Raw genomic sequence first — 18,191 nt, forward strand, 5'->3', positions numbered from 1 at the left:
ATCTTTTTGACTTTGGAATTAAGAGTAAACTTTCTGCTACATAAAAAAAAACATCTATATTATATATCTTTTGCGTTTGAAAAGTTTGAAAATTTCTAAGTCCGACGGTCAAAACGTTTGGTCCCGATAACAGTAAAAGTTTAACACAAATTAATTATTAATTCGTAATCTAGATGATCTCTACGAGTGATTTTTAGCATCTCTGAAATTGTTGATCGCGAAACTTCAACTCCGAATTATTCTTCGAAATATTCGAAATATATTTATTCGTCGATAGTTTTAGTTCCAACTGAAAACAAGAAAATTCATCGATTTGATTGCAGAATCCGCCATGAAAATTTCTCGTACTTATATCGGAAATTCTATATTAGTACAGAGTGTTTCGCGAAAGGACGGCGAGCTTCTCATTCTCTCTTACGGAGAGTAAATCTAACGCGAGTGCAGACTGTTTCCGAAGACGATTAAACTTCATAAGCGGGACCGTTCCTTACGTCTGCCGGGCAGGCGACAAATCCTCGGATTAAATCAAACGCGATTCGCGTCTCGTGCAGTCGAGAGAGAGAGAGAGAGAGAGAGAGAGAGAGAGAGAGAGAGAGAGAGAGAGGGAGAGGGAGAGAGAGAGAGAGAGAGGAAAATCCAATCTAGCGCGAAAGGCGAGATTCTAAGGGCGCGCGCGGATGTACCTGCCTCTAAATGGAAAACGAATCACTCGGAAAACTTTCCGTACGCGGGAGCGTCGAACAGGTCGGGTGTGCCAGTGCGAGGAAGTTCGCCGTTTATTCACCGGGCTATAATTTATCGCGGAAGATGGGGAATACGCGTCGGTGAATTCAAGGCAAATTTTTCGACGAGGGAGGGAGAAAAGAGCAAGAAGAGACTTTCGCGTTTATGCTACGCACGTGGCAATCTGAAAAGTCGCGCAGTAGCGATCGAAACATGACGACAATACGTCACGTTTCGTTGTCGTCGTTGTCGTCGTCCTCCTCCTCCTCCTCCTCCGACATAGTCGGTACGAGATCTCACGCGATGACAGAAACACAATGCCTCCATTATGACGTGAGGAAAACGAATTTAGGAAAGTTTCTACGATGCATCAGGTGCTTGACTTCTCGGTGGCTTCGGGGATAAAATTGCAAAAAAAAAAAACAACGGTTGAATTTGTCCCGCAAAAATTCGTCCGATTTGCACGATAAATTCGATTCGCGAGAGATATTTATTTATAACATGATTCAAAAATTATATCACAAGTATAAACCTGTAGATAACTAAAATCAATTTTTATAGTCATTATGACTTCAGTTGAATTTCAGATGTATTTTTAAATCTAATTCTTTTTTTCACATTCTATTGCGTAAATAAAAAAACAGATCTTCAATAATTGTTAGACATTATTGACGACATATTTCCATCGCAATTGTTGGAAATAATATCCCACAGTGATGTCAATTTTTTTTATATCCACGCCGTCGCGTGTTTAATTGCTTTCGTCACATTTTAATGAAACACAAATAGAATTTGATCAGTCTAATGCATGCTTTTTAATTAAAAGTCGAACGAACGAATTACGAACTTTCAGTTCCAGGAATGTCATTCATATGTCATGTTCACAGCAGACTGCAGATGCAGAACCATCAAGAGATACTGGCTATAAGATGAGTGACATAAAAAAGCCATCTCTAAAAAAATACAACGCGCATTTATATCGTTATATTCTCCGCTTCTCTATATATAAAGTTATGTGCCTGTCTGCGATACCGGTGTTTCGTAATATTGCGATTTATCCATTCAAGGTTCGTGCGGAACAAGAGAGAATATTTGTTGTAAAGTGCATGTGTGTATGTGTGTGTGTGTACACTCGCGACTCCAATCGCACCCTCAGACTCTAATTAACTCGAATGATGACTGGATCAATGTAACGCATGGCGCTCTCACGTGCGTTCTGTCATCGCTCGGTACACGTGACTCGTGCGAATGAAGGGAAAAGTTCCCCTACCCTTCGTACTTGTTATTCGAATTTCTGCTTAACACGCTGTTTTATCCCAAAAAATTATTAAACGAAGATAAAGTGCTTCATTTCAAAGAAAAGAAGAATAAGAAATGAATACGTCAAATTTTTATAAGTATAACAACTTTAAAAATATCTCAATGTAAAAAAACAAGACACGAAAGTAAAAATTATTTCTAAAAACTGAAGATAATACAACGAGATGATCAACTTCTCGTAAGTAAATATGATTTTAAAAAATATCCTAAAATAAAATATAAAATGTACAGGAAAATAGACGTCATTTCTAGAAATGTAAGATAGCGCTGCGAGATGATCAATGAGTTAGAAAGACGTCAGGGAGCAACGTGGAGAGAAATCGAGTTTCAGTTTCAGTTTTTCGCTAAAAGTACAACAACCATCGTTATCTGAAGAATGTGTGTAGCCTGGATTCACATGATATTTCGCTCTCATGTAAGTCGCGAGCGACCAATCTGTAATTGTACTCACCGCTCTCCGCGGACGGGTAAATGTTGAAGGCCGAGTCTTTCAGCCAAGATGTGACCGCGACGTACTCCTTAACGAAGGCCGGTATCTCGCACCTGAGCACCCCTGTGTTACCCGCCAGGACGTAGGCATCTCGCACTTGTACCTCGTACTTCTGGCGTACCACTGTGAAAGGAAAGTTACGGCTGCTTGAGCATGGAATAAATGCTGGAAAGAACGGGAAATAGGAGGGAGAGCGAGAGATGGTGCGCCATATCGCTCTCCGCGATAAAAACTCTCGGTACAATGAGAAAATACAGAGAAGAAGGAGAGAGAGAAGGGGAAGAAAAGGTATAGGAGGGAAAAGGTTATATCGCCATGAAACGGAATGTCGTATTCGCGAGAATAATAGCACTGGAAAAAATGGAAAAGAACGGTCTCGGAAGAGAGAGCCTCCTCCCTTCGACACGCAACCTTTAACTTCGCGACCTTTTCGTACCATTCGGGATTCGTTGCTTCAATCCCAATTATTTCGGCGATATCATAGGCAGACTCATATTTGCTCTTCATCGTGACGAATCTCTCATCGCGTCGATGATCGCGATGCACGTTAATCTCCCGCAGAGGGAGAATGAAGAGGAAATAGAGGTTCGGATATGACGGTTTAAGGAGATGGTAGAAGTGGTATGTGTCGCACAACGATATATCGGGGCTGCTCTATAAGCAATGTCGGATTCGAGTGATGAATATTCCTCTCCCGGCGGAGCTTCCGAGATCGGAAGACCACCCATTTCTGCTGTCCACGTGATTAATAATACCGCTTATTTCAGATAAAGCGTGACAAGCGAATCCTTAGACAAAATTAAAATTGAAATTCACTAAATTTTTCATTCAATAAAATTTATATATTTATACAAATATACTTTCGAAATTATCAACAAATTCAAGATTTAATTAGATTTATCAACGATTTATAGACAAATTGAATAAATAGCAACTTCTTATTATAAATAATAATAATAATAATAATAACAACAATAAGATCTGATTATTTTTCAAATAGATAAATAATATATGTATTTAAATTATTAAATGATGAAAAAGTAAATTATTTTTGAGTTGTGTAATTAATTTACTGCAAAACATAATTAATAGTATTGATGATCGGAGACTGCAATAAAAATATTCAATCATCCGCGATTAAGATTTTTTCATTAACATCATTATTCCTGAAAATATTTTATCCAATAATGGACGGATAATTTTCGCCAGAGACATGTAATATGGATTCACATTGTACGTATTATCCATGTTTATTACCGAGCTTTCAGCATTCTATCGTTAATTAACATTCTTAAAGAAGACCAGCGAGACACATTAACGCTAAAAGGGATATTATTAATAAATTAGCAGCTCGGTACTTCGTTTTCCACCGACCTCATTGTTCCCGCGAATACCGGTGGCTCTTCAGACAGGCAGTTTCGGTAATTAATGCTCTGCCTTCACAACTTTTGTTGTGCTTTCATGATTTCCGCACCGTTTTAATCCTTTTAACGGATAATCCACCACCTTCAATTCCTATTTCAGTGGAATTTTCTTCGTTAAATGCGACAAGCGATTCTTGGCGGGACCAAGTGTGATTCTTAACGGCAAACAGGAAGGCGAAGAAATAGCACGATCGTTTGTCACACGTGGCGTACATTGGGTGGCTGAGGAACGTGTCGATCGGTCGATACATTCCACGTAAAATTACTGACGCGCCCGATCTTTCATCCGCGAAATTCGCTCGGCGATATCTCAGCGCAATGGATTTCCTCTAGCTGGAAGTTCTCGTTTCATGTCTGAAACCGAAATATATGGCGGTCTGTTTCTACTTACGCTCGGCGATAAATTTCGCGTGGCTAATTAAGAAGAATTACCCTGTGAAACTATCAAAAAAAAAACCGCGTATAGCGTGGCTGTAAAATATTACACGCAGTTATAAAAATTACAAATGCGTATACCATTACCTAAGTAATTAACAGCAATTAGCAGAAAATTGCGAGTTTTTAAACGTTTACGCGAAGAAAAAGAATAATTTATTATATTTTTCCTCGTCTCGTTAACATCATAAAATTATAATAGCTCGACCCTTGACTGGTTTTATGGTATTGGTAAATTTGTTTTTATATCTCCTCTCTAGGTGATCTCTAGCAGCTTTTATTTCTTCCACCATTTTCAGAGCAATCTGCACACGTGCATAAACGCGTCGTACTTTGGCGGCAAGTCGCGAGTCTTGATCTTGGCATAGGTTGTTAGCTATAAGCGAGCGTGAGTTTAGTGCCATCCATTTACCACGACGGCGACGGCAGATGGGGAAAAGCGAGTGGAAAAGAGGAGGGCTCCTGCTCGCGATAAATGTAGTTGGCTTGGCTCTGCCCGAGCGCGCGATCATTCTTGCCGCCCTCCGGCGCTCGAAGTCGTGGGTTTAAAACGTCATTCCGGAGAACGGTCGATTACATTTAGCTCGGCGGAGGCGGGAACCTCAGGAAGGACGGTGATACGATCTGATAATGCCGAAGACTGTTGAATTTTCTGCCGGCATGTACCTCGTGAGGCATTCGAAATGTGCAGAATGGATCACCCAACTTTCAACTTCGCAACGAATTACTGCTCCATCTCGGGTATTGACGTTAAATACGCTCGGGAAGTAGATGTTAAAGGAGATTTCAAATAACGAATTTTAGGGCGAAGCAATCAATTGTTGTCATGTTTGAAAATTGCGGGAATTTCGACGTTGAGAGAGAATTTAACGGTACTTAATATTTTCTACGACAGTTTAGAGTTTGATTTTTTTATGACTATAACTTACATTACATAGATGTAGATGCGGATGTAAGAAAAACCAGAATTGTAGTACGTAAATTATTAATGTATGTAATGCATCATATCTTGTTATTAGGAACAGAATCTCTTGCCAAACGAATTCCGTAAAAAACAATGTCCAGCGGATCTTGGCGCGTCTTGAAGTGTGAACAATTCTCATGGTTATATTATTTACTACTGAAATCTAGAATTTTCAAATTGCGGCATGTTTATGGCGCGTAAAACTTCAGTGCTTCCGACGAGTTATGTGTCCGCCGCAACTTTTCAGGAACCTGCGTGTAATTCTAACACGTCGAGAGCCCCAACGGATACTGTTTTCACCATGTTATTTGGCACAAGCCGCGCTTTCATGTCTACTGAAGTAACGATGCGAAAACAATTGCATAATTGTTCAAATATTTTTTTATCATATCCAAATTACCCAAAGTTTGACGTTGGTAAATTTTAAGTAGTATATTAAAGTATTATTTATTAAAAATTCACGACTGAGAAATGAAATAAAATGAAATAAAAATTAATATAAAAAAATTCAACTATGGAATTAAAAATCAAGCCAAAAGGGTTATCACGAAAAGCAGCATTTATAGATACACGATAATCAAAGTTAGCGATTTTTGACTCGAGCGAAAATTCAAGGTCGCACGTGAAGCTCGTAAAGTTGCATGTCACGGCACGGTCTACACTCTACCTCGTCTTTTTTTGCTGCTATACGTACAGTGAGCAGGCATTAAAGGACGGTGAAGGGTCAATCGACTGGAAGAAAGCGAGAGACCGAGGGATACGGTGAGACAAGATCGAGGGAGATCGGCGAAAAATAAAGGAGACGCTTTCTCTCTTACCGGCCTTCACCGTGATTTCACGGCCGAGCACCTTGCCGACGCTATTCGACGCCTGGCACCGATAGACGGCCGAGTGTACGTCGTGCCGGTAGCTCTCCGCGCCGAACGGCAGGAAATACATGGAGCCGTTCACCAGCATCTCACGGATGTTCGGTATCGGTAGAACCGGCGAGCCGTCGCCCATCAGCCAGTCAATCCTCGGCGAGGGACTGCCGTGGGCCGAGCAATGGATCATCGCCCCGGTGTCGTTCGAGAACTCCACGCTCGAGCGCGGCTCCGAGACCAGCACCGGCCCTTGGCTGTCCAGCACCACTCCTCGTCCTGGAACAGAAAAGCGAAACGTGTCGGTAAAATGAGAGCTCCTTCGTGTAAACGAAACGTGAATAAAAATGTAAATAGAATTCTTTTTAACGCTGCGCGCTGATTTTAATCTTACTCAAAATTTAGAATGACTTCTTTTAAGAAAATATCGAGATATGGTAACGTAAAAATTAGCCTCGAGTTACAAACGATGCTGAGGAGGCAGAGACTTTTATAAAATGAAATATTAAATTGGTGCAAACTGTTTGTCAGATAAAGTTGAAAACAAAATTTCAGTAGGATTGAAGCAAAATTGCTCCGGTATATACTCTTTCTTTCCATCTATAGAGAGAAATTTTTCAATTCCTTTTCAAAGAACTTTAGTTTTCTGGCTTTATTTAATACAAATGGACTTTAACAAAGATGGAAAAGGGCAGACATTTCGCAACAATCTAATATAAATGAAACCATCATTTTTAAATTCGAGCGGACTTTACTTCTTAGGCATTTCAATCTGGCACTTAAAGATTACACGTACATTCGCTACATTGAACTTTTCAAGTCTGCTACTTTCAGTCGCAAAATCTTACTTTCGCGGAGGAATGCGCGTCTGAATCGTTTTCTTTCGCTAGGAGAATAATCCCGCATAGTTTTCGAAACAGTGGCAGTCGCATCGCGGCGCAGCGCACGGAAACAATTTCCCATAAATCTCTGCCAATTTTTACGCGGCTCAGAAGACGAGAAATGTTCCACCACGAAGTCGAAATACGATGGTTTATGCAACATTCAGAAACGTATTCAGAGTAAGGAGTTTAGACTGTAAAATGCGCAAAAGGCATGCGATACGCCGCGTAGAAAATACGATGCGTAGCATACGGGCATTACGGTGGAAAATGCACCGAGACGATGCCACAATTTTAAAAAGGGTACGCTCGAGGAAACCATCCATCCGAGATACTGCAATAATGTCGATTCGGTCGATTCTCCGTCTGCATCGGATATCGAATCACACATATTTGATAGGACAATCTATGCCCATCTCTGAATTACACGAAACGTTACTGCATGAAGAAGATAGAATATTTAAATAAATACTTAATTCCTAAACATCTTTTAATTTCTATTTCTGCAAATATTTTCCGTTTTAGAATAGTTTATTTCGAACTATTATAAAAACGTAAATGCACGATAATAAAAGTTTAATTAAAAATAAATTACGGAAATATTTATTAAAAATTTAATTTTAATCAATATACATTTTTAATTTACAAAACTTGAAAAAAGAAATATTTAAAAAACAAACTTTCGAAATTATTTGATGTATCGACAAGCAGGAAATGAGATTGTGGCTCTTTATTATAAGAGACATCGATTCTCTCGAGAAACGAGATAATGTTGGTAAAATAAAATAAAAAAGAGAAAAAGAACAAAGTTATCCGATTTTGATATTATGTTAAAAGGCACAGGATTGCGGGTCGTAGAATCTCAAACGAAAAGATTCCTCTCTCGGGTATCGAGAATAAAAATGCCGTAGAAGAGGGATCTAACGGATTGATCGCTCCAGTTACGACTACGGATTCGAGCAAGCCGTCTTTTCATCGGCAATAAAACGTATATCGCGTTCGACGATGCGCACACCCATCACGTGTCCTCTTTCACTCTTTCACTTCCAGCTTCGGTTTCCTGCCCTGTTGAATGAGCGAGGTATCCGGTTGGAAGATAACATAACGAGGTTATTAACTCGCCTGTGACCCAATCTCTCGCACGTCATCAACAACTCCGAAAGCGCATAAATGATCGAAATTAAATGTTATTTAAATTTCACACATTAAATAAGAGAAATTCATGCTGATGGAAAATGTAACACTTAGGTTCTTCCACGAATATTTTATCGTTCAGATAATAATTGATATTGACGTTAATAAATTAAGATAGACAATTGATTTTAATAGATTTGCAAAACAATGCATGAAATTAACTATTCTTATCTTTTAAATATCTATTGATAGATTGTATAAATGTTGTAAAATTACACTTTATTTCTGTAATAATTACAATAATTAACTAATAACAAAGAGATCATAAGGATAACACAAAGTTAGCTAAATTATGAGTCAATTCTAAGTAAAATCGTAAAACTCATCACGTGTTTTCGTAAAACTTGTAAAAATTTATGACTAGTATTCTAATTTTATATGTATGTATCGTAAGACGTACGATTATTTGTAAATATCTATGATTTCTGGTAAATTTCATGACTAATAAGAAACTGTCTGTAAAAATATTGTATAAAAGTATAAGCGCTTAAAAATTCTCACAAGCCTTATAGAAATATTTTACAAGCCTTACAATTCTGCTTAAAATTTAGGCATTAATTTGATTTTAAATCTGAATCTCAGTAAGAAGTAGCATCTTATTTTCGAGTATCATATCGATTATATGCAACCACTTGTCACATAAATATACGCGGAGAAGAGAATTCAATGAAATTATTGCTCGATTCGGTCTGCTATCCGATCTGCCATCCTTCTACCGTCAGTAAAATGCGCGTGCACATGTATAACAACCGACTGTATTTTCCTATTCCTCTCTTCTTCACCCCTCCCCCCCGCTCGTTCTCGGCGAAGGAAATTTGATAGAGGATCTCCGCCGCAGCTGATGCTAGCACTTCCGCAGCTTTGTCCCCGGAACTCCGGAACCTTGTTTTCTGGCAATCGACGAGGACTCCGTTCGAGCGTGGGAGAGGGGGATCAAAGGAGATAGAGACTCGGAGAGAGATAAAAGAGAGGAGAAAGAGAAAGAGAGAGAGAGAGCAAGAGGTACCAACGGAGATCGGTGCATTATGCATGAACGGTAGTTTGATAACCTGGACGTCGTTTTAGACTAGAGAACGTTGGGCGAGAACATCGCGATACATGGCGCTCAGCATCTCGATACCAGTACGCCACGTATACGCGAACATGCATACACGCACATGCATACACGCACCTATACAGACGGAACCGAACGACGTTTATGCACGACGCTTCCTGCGTTCTGCAAAACCGATGCACCTGCGCCACCCCGGTTTATAGCTATGCACCGGCACATCGTCTCTGTACCGCGTTTATGCACGCGCCATCTCACATCTCTCATCTCTTCCCTCTTTCTCTCCCCCCCCCCCAACTCTCTCTCTCTCTTACACACACATATACGTACTCTCACTCTCTCTTTCTTTCTTTCACTCTCTTCTCGGTTACAACCCTTGTCTTTCGCATTCCTGCAACGATACCGGATGACACTCGTCTGTTTGATGCAAACGACTTTCTACTACGCGTAGCGAACGACAGTCGCGGAAAACTCGATGGTCCCTGCGGTCGATGCTAACGAACTTTCGCTTCGTTAGCGGAGAATTTACGTGGAAATCGCTACTCACGCACCGTGGTAACTCGACTCTGCTGGAAACGCGTATTTCACACCTGGAGATCACAGTTTCAAGAAATTATTTGCACGGCGTGTGTGTGTGTGTGTGTGTGTATATATATTGTATATATAAGTTCCTATATAAGTTACATTACATGTCAGAAGTAGAAAAAGTTTTTTTACACGACTTGCCATTTCATTCGATGAAATTGTAATTAATTACGAGTGAGAAACAGCCGTGCAATTTGAGATGTGTAACTATAAATTAAAAAAAAAAAAATTTAATTGCTACACACTATCTTCTTATGGTTTTATGTTAAAATAAAATTAATGTGATAATTAATACAATAAAGCGTATTCAGAATTATGTAAAAAAATGATACAAAATTATTAAGAAGAGTGTTAGTATTCATATTTCGTGCTCACAGAAAGGTACTGTCTTATATCATATGTATACGTATGTACGTCATGTGAAACAGTTCGGAAGAACACCTCAAGAAAGCGCATAACTTCCTTCTGCTAGCAAACATCAAAGAACTGCCGCGAGCACGGAAATATGATATAATCCGACTGACGTAACGTTTGCGCAACTAAATATCCGGAGTACAAACGTTTCTCTTCCATTGTCCTCGGTGACATTTTTGTAAGCGGCGATGCAGTGTATGCCAAGTTTAACGTCTCTATCCCGTTTCCGTGGTCACCTGAAACCTACATCGTAATTCGAGTGCGCCATTCCGAGTTTGCACCATCGTGAAGGGTGTTTCGTTTCACGCATGATGCACATGATGCACGAATTATCATTTGATCTTTAATATTCGGTGAACAACAATGGTAAAATGACATGTCATGCATAAAATGGAAAGTATTCCTGATCTCTCAAAGTCACGCGTCTGAGAGGCACGTAATCGAATACATTCAACATGAACAAGTACGGTATATTGTACACCATTTGTGTGCGTCTCGCGCCTCTAACTGTCCAAGAAGGAACGCGATTAATTCGATCATAATGAATTCCGTCTCCGCTCTGAAAATTGCGATCGGCTCGGAGCACGAGACGTGTTCTCCGACACGAATAAAAATCCAATTAAGCCGGCGAATTAAACCGCGACATCTGCGACTCTCTGTAATCGTTCGATTGCGGTTCTCTTTCTGCGTACGTGTGTCTTGGAATCGATCCTGTATAAATCCAAATTACTTTATCATTTTCTGAGTACAGATGCAATACTAGGATGTATCTCCTTATATTATATAATTCTTTGCAATTCTATGATGAGTGAGACTCAATACAATGCAGCCTATCGCATAATTCTTTACACATAAATCTATAATCGGCAAGACTATATTTTTGGGATCTTAATAAATTCAGTAAGTAATAAAAATACTTTAATAGATCATCTTTTGATAAAAAAGTGATACAACTAAAAAATTGAAATTTTTGAGACAATGATAGGAAATCAACTCTAAAGATATGTACAGGGTGTCTGGAATTTAAATGTCAAAACTTCTGGAGTGTGAAGGGGGTTGATAAATTAAGAAGAAAAATCTTGTAGAGATATGCTCGTTTTTGTTTCGTTTTGCGAAAAATCGCAAGATACAGATAGACAAAATACGTAGTTGCTTCGTTCTCTCACTGTTCCTAAAGTATTATCATCGCTAAAATCGTATACGAAGACAATAATAATAATAATTCCGTTTTTAGATGAAAACTTTTTTTGTCTAGTGGGACCATTTTTTTTACTCGACAAATAAATGCAATCAGATATACAAATTTTTTGAGACTTGAGTTCTTTGATTATTTAGAAGACATCTACCTGCAGCAATGGATTAAAATAGTTTCAACTTGATGGGTGTCCAGCTCATTATGGCAGAACTACTCGAGCTTGGCTAGACAGACATTTTCCACAACGATGGATCGGACGTGGAGGAGTAGTACCTTGGCCCCGATCATCTGATCTGACACTATTAGACTTCTTTGTGTGAGTGGTCCTGAAGCAGGAAGTTTATTCGTCGTCAATCGACTCAAGAAAACAATTGAGAAATCAAATCGAGGCTGCAGTGCACCAAATATCGCTAGATCAGTGTTTAGCTGCAACACGAGCTGTCCATACTGGATGCAGTGCTTACATTGCAGCAAAAGGCCAACATTTTGAACAATATCTACAATAAGCAAGTGAATAAATACAACGTGAATAAGTAATGAGAAAGTACAAAAGTAAAAATTACACTTTGTCTTATTTGCGATTTTCTCTAAAACGAGCTTTTTATCTCTACTTAACTTAATAACTTTTTTTCATAGTTTATTGATCTCCTAAATTTTGATATTTAAATTTGGACACCCTGTATATTTCATTGGAAAATAATATATTTATAATTCTCCTAATTACCGCTAGAGAGCAGAAATATCGCTTATTTTCTGACCAAGTTTGCAATTATTTTTTTATAGAAAAAAGACATTTTTTGAATTAGATATCATAAAGGAGAAAATATTGTGCTGAAATTACATAAAAAAACGATTCTATTTCGAGTTATGCTATTATTTCTTAAAAGGTTTTTTTAAAACGATGTTCCAATTCAGCATATAAAAAAGACTCCTAAAAGATTGCTATTTTTAAGATGTGTCACTTTTTTTACCAAATGCAAGCAACATGTTAGACTAACCGATTAGAAATTAGGATGATTAAAGTAGAATGAAATATTCGATCGTGTGCTAGAAATAGTTTGAACCGCAAAGAGTTAAAATTCCTCGAGTGTTTGCCACACAAAGTTATTTACACGGTGTCTTCAAAAGTCAGGCCGAAGCGATTGAACAATGTAGTTTTGAAGTAAATTCTTTTCGTCACTGTCCGCGCATTCTCGAAGCATTAGATGCGCATTGAACATTGTCGTATCTGTCAAGCACGATGCAACCTACCGCATCGGCATACAATAATGCACCATTGTTATGTGCACCGCATTTACATATACGCAATTTCGCACGCTCCAACTCACCCCATCGCATCGGCCCACTCACCACCCATTCTGCGCTGCGTTCGATGCTCTCACGTGACGTCGGGCAATCTCGCATTTACATTTACGTGAGAATCGTGCAGCGGGGAAATAAACGAGCGCAACAATAATCGAATCCCTCCCGCTGCTTTATGCCCCCGATTCCATTTCTAACACGGCTCAAGCGCTATTGTACACTAATGAGAAATTAATAATAATGAACAAATATTTTTAATGTTTCATGTAAAACGCGCACGTCACGGCAAACAAATCAATGCACAAGTAATGCCATTTAATTACAGAAACATATTAATTCAAAATGCGAAATACACGATGACGGTTGACGTCCGTGTAGATTAATCACCGATTGTAATCCCCGATTGCTTGATCCCAATTTGTCAGATTCGAAATCGCGCATAATTGTAGAAAGGTCATTCTCCTTGCTCTTGTGCTTTTCACATGCGCATGATCTTCGGTTCAACCATTAGCCGGAGTCGAGGACCACCCGCGTTTATGCATCTGACCTAATGACCCTCGCGGCGCGGTGCATTATACTGTGATATTACAACTGCTCTCGTACACTGTACGGCATGCGATGGTACGCATTATCCACTCCATTTTCATTCGACCACGTACTATGCTGGCCTCGCCTTTGGTTATATCAGCCTCAATGCGCACCATGTTCGACCTAAGGTAGACATGGTTCTCATCATGTTGATGCCAAAATTGTTAATTTGATGTAGGATGGTTATCAAATTAATTATTACCGAATCTCACAAGAGAACGTGCTACATTGCTAAAGTGATATCGAAAAAATTAACTCTAACCAACCGAATTGTTACATTTGAAATAAGTATTCTAGATGGTCTCAATTCTTGAGATACTAATCATCCGATGGTCTTCTTCAACTCTTGTAATTCTTACTTGGATCATTTTTTTTTTCAACAATGCATTGTTCTCGAGATATTCTGTATTTAAGTTAAAACGGCCAAAAATTTTTCAAGTCAGATACAGAATTCGTTATAGTTACTTAGATTTTGGATCTCAGATTGGACCTAAACGGGCCTTGTCAAAGCAGTCAATCGACAGCAGTTAATGATTAATATTCAGAAATCGTCTTTCGTATTTCCGCATAATGCATTTTATTAATGCATGTATTAATAGAGTCGTTTAAATGGACTATTAAAAAAATATTTGAGATATTTCAAAATTATTGTGAAATATTAATAAGTAAAATATTTGAGACAAAATTGTTATGAAATATACATTTTGAAGGCAATTAGAGCTAAAAGTTGCGACGTCTGATTTGTTCCAATTGCATTGCCATAGCGATGTAACATTTAAAGCAAATTGCGTGCAATTTACTTTGCGATATAATTACGACTGCGCCTGGTGACGTGAACGCGCCTCGAGAATTGTCGTACAAATGAATACACATCGACGCGCCATGGATGCTGCATTCGGATGCGTACGGTCTTCTCGTATTTAGAGACGCGTGCACTTTCATCTCGTTCCCTTTTCGTCCCTCCAGCATATATACGCGAGATAGCCGGTGTATTCAATTCCATCGTACATACCCTCGCGTACGAGCAAATGTACTGGATAAACAGGAGTTAATTAATCATAGAGTTTGCCGCCGGCTAATAATGATCGTCCCACTATAAAACAATTAACTATGTGATAGCTAAGTTTAAGTGAGATAGTTTGATATAAAATTTAAAAATATATTAAGCATTTCACGGATGTACTAATTTTAAATTTTATTTTCTTTATTATAAGAAAATAAAGATCAGACCATGGAACTCATTGATCATAATGATATAGGAATATTATTATAATTGTCTAATATGTGTGTGTGTGTGTGTGTGTGTGTGTGTGTGTGTGTGTGTGTCTATTATTCGTTGATAGTGAAAAGTTTAGTTTTAAGCTGCGAGTAGACTCGATTTATCACATAATTTGAGCGAAGAAGACGGGTAATTTTCTGCAGGCTGTACATTATGTGCTCATCGTGAAAGTTTGAGTTCCGGGTGTAAGAAAGTTTCTTCCCCATATACATTGTAATTACGCTGTAGCATCATTTACACGCCGTAGTCACGTGCATTGTCCTCTGATGCATCTTACATCTCCGCTTATGGCTTTAATAACCCATAGTTTGCAGACTATAGGTAATCATGAGCTTAACGAAAAATGTGCGATAAAGATTTGCATTATTCTTCTTAATGGAGATATTATGAACAAAATATACAGAATGTCAAATATTTCAGCCTCTCTTTCTCAATGTCGCGTGGATTACGAAATTAATCCTATACCTCATTCACATACGCACGTTTAAAATTCGTCATCGTTGATAATTTTTCATCAAAAGAACTATTATAACATCCCTTCTCTTTGCAAATGTAAATGATCACGGTTCCTCGCGCGATACAGACGCGTCCATTGTTCAATGCGGAAACGTGACGTCATCACATCGGGCAGGATGTACACGATGTATACGTGTGTCGATGTGCAATTACGTTCAGAGCTCTCTCTTTTCCGGGGCATCAGCGTCCCCGCTGATATATACATACGTATCCGGTTTTCCCGTTGCACGATACAACGTCTACACCGCACTGCAGGTGTGGATATGCATCCGGACCGCGTTGACTGTGTAAACGTTGTAACCACCACCGGGGAGATCGCCGTGAGGGCTGCTGCTGCCTGCATTCTGGACGTCGCATCTCTGATTAATTACAGATGCGCTGTTGCAACGGAGGTGCATCAGCCTCCGGGGCATTATCACGGCACTGACGGAACCGTCAGTGACGAATTAAGGGACCGTCGTCGTCAGACGCCGGCTATCTATCTATCTATCTATCCTCTCTCTCTTAGTTGCTCTTTCTTATCCGGTCCTTATCGCGCCCGTCAACGTCGCCGTCGTCGTCGTCGGCCTTTCAATCTGATATATTCGGCTAAGACGAATCGTTCTCAACAGTTTCGTTCTAGAATAACGACAAGCGACAGTTTCACAAACGTTTCGTATAATCGAAGAATTGAGTGATGATTCTGTGATTTAAGAAGATTAGTTAAGATTGATAAGACTTTAGAGGAATTCAATTAATTAATTTGAAATCAATTTTTCGTCAGAAGTATTGTGTGTTAATTTCATTTATATGATTTTCTTTTATAATATAATATAATATTCTTTTATAATATTTCAAAGAGATTTTTGTAGAATTTAGGACTTCTCAAAATTAATCTGCACATATATTGTTCATAAAAATTGATATTTATCATGTAATCCCTAAGAATAATTTATTAATTTGTGTTTAAGAAAATGTTGATTGATTGTAAATTTATTTTTTCAAGCAGTTAGTTGAAATCGAACTTTTCATTATTGGTGGATAATGAATACATACATTAGTCATAATATTATAAATAATAATATTTTTACGGAAAAACATCTAGTGTTTTTTTTTTAAATAAAGATAAAGTTTAAGATTACTTCTTTCTCTTAAAATATATTATATATGATTTAGTATTCAATAGAGACAAGTGCTGATACAAAATTTGAAAGTATGATATGTATATATTAAGCGCAACTTCAGCCTCGTGGATTAAGTCACGGAAGGTCTGAGTAATCAGAATTTCTTATCTAACATTACATAGTATTGCAATATTATTTCTAGATCTGCAATGAACTGTTTGCTGAACCATTCGGTCGTAGAAACTGTGTGGCACGGCAAACCTCGCTGCTGGTAAATTAAGGGGCGTTAAATTGTAATTAAGATGCTATAGTCGCTGGGCACGGCTTAAATTTAAGCTACTGCTACAGAATGTTGACTTAAGGAACTGCAGAGTAAATTGCGCGAGTTTCGACTTCGGTTTCGCGCATGTTTTCGTGCGGAACTTTCGCAAGGTGTTGTCGGTAGCGATTTTTTACATCGTAATTAAGTCAGAAATATTAAGAAAATTATTTTAAAAAAAGTATGTACATATAATAGCAGAATTTAAATAAAAAATCTGATTTCTCATAAACGTAAATACAAAATAATATAATTTTTCTGAATAAGTAACCTTTTTCCTTCGAAATAAAAATCAAGAGCCTGACATATCATATTCATATATGACGTAAAATGTATGTAGAAACATAATCCAGAAAAATGGCTTTTTAAAAGGATAAAATTTGATACGTCGGAAAAAGAAAAAGCACTAAATCAACATGGAAAATGCAACTTTTGCAGCAGCAAATGTCGCGCTAAATAAATAAACATTAACAAAAAATAATAAATATTTGCAGTGAAGATCCACTATTCGCAATTCTGAGAGTAGAAACATTGATGCTAAAAAACATTAAAAGTGTATGCTGTTTGATTTGTTATCGCTCTGATCTCAGTAATATCTCTACCACTAAATAACAAACTTAATCAAAACAGAAGTGAATTATTAAATGCCTTAAATTCATGGAGAGAAACACAGCTCAATGTGCATGGATTCAAGTACCTACGTTAAGATATTAATTTCTTTCAGTTAGGATCTCTTCACCTTATTAACTATAATTGAATATATGCTTTGATATCGCTAATGCAATCTATAACACATAGATACTCTGTTCACATACATATACACAACTTCGGTGATCTTTAGATAAACTTGCACCGCTGGCAAATCACCTGATCAAAATTCAACTAAACACGGATCGTCGATCATATATAGTTGGAATTAGACTAAAGTTTAATTAACGGCAATGATAATCAAAGCGTTGTCCGCAAAAACATCGTACAATGTACATTACAGCAAACGATTATCTTGGATATTTGCCTCAAGGGAATATCCTGCGTTCGTTCTGCTGGCATAGAACTTTCCACATGGTGAATAATTCAATATTATGTAAAGGAGTATGAATCTCTCGCGATATCGTTTTCCGCAATGTAAATGCTGATAAATCTGATTAAGCTATTCCTCTTCTATGTATTCTCCTCAATTAAATAAAAGTTTCTTCGCACGAACGAATTAGCTTATTTTTCTACCTCCTCCACGTATATTCGCATCAAGTATTCCTTCGGAACACACTTCTCGGATTCGTAGAGAAATATGCGCTTTGTTATATTTTCACATATCGAATGATTAAAAAGAGTTTCAATATTTCATAAAGATACATCTTGAAGCTTTACAGCTGGAATTCATGGTTTTCCCGATCGGTCTATCGTATTCTTTGGCGGACATTTATGTTATTATATCTGATATTTCGATATTTACATTCACATGCGAATATCATTAAAAGTCATTTAATATTTCCGAAGATCGACTTAATCGTTAACAACTTTCTCAATATTGCACTTTTCAACTTGTAA

General features: G+C 38.0%; 1 protein-coding gene across 4 annotated transcripts in view; it reads right to left on the minus strand.

Moving 5' to 3' along the window:
- The window catches only part of LOC108752601 (Down syndrome cell adhesion molecule-like protein Dscam2), a 167,804-nt gene that overhangs the window by 79,118 nt on the left and 70,495 nt on the right, over positions 1-18,191 (minus strand). For all 4 annotated transcript variants that reach the window (XM_018493542.1, XM_018493539.1, XM_018493543.1 and 1 more), the window contains exons 3-4: positions 6,175-6,495; positions 2,495-2,656 (exon numbers count right to left, since the gene is read on the minus strand). In XM_018493542.1, the coding sequence (XP_018349044.1) occupies positions 2,495-2,656; positions 6,175-6,495 (483 nt within the window). The remainder of the gene's footprint in view (positions 1-2,494; positions 2,657-6,174; positions 6,496-18,191) is intronic.

The sequence above is a fragment of the Trachymyrmex septentrionalis genome, unplaced genomic scaffold (genome assembly GCF_001594115.1).
Source record: "Trachymyrmex septentrionalis isolate Tsep2-gDNA-1 unplaced genomic scaffold, Tsep1.0 scaffold60, whole genome shotgun sequence".
NCBI lineage: Eukaryota > Metazoa > Arthropoda > Insecta > Hymenoptera > Formicidae > Trachymyrmex > Trachymyrmex septentrionalis.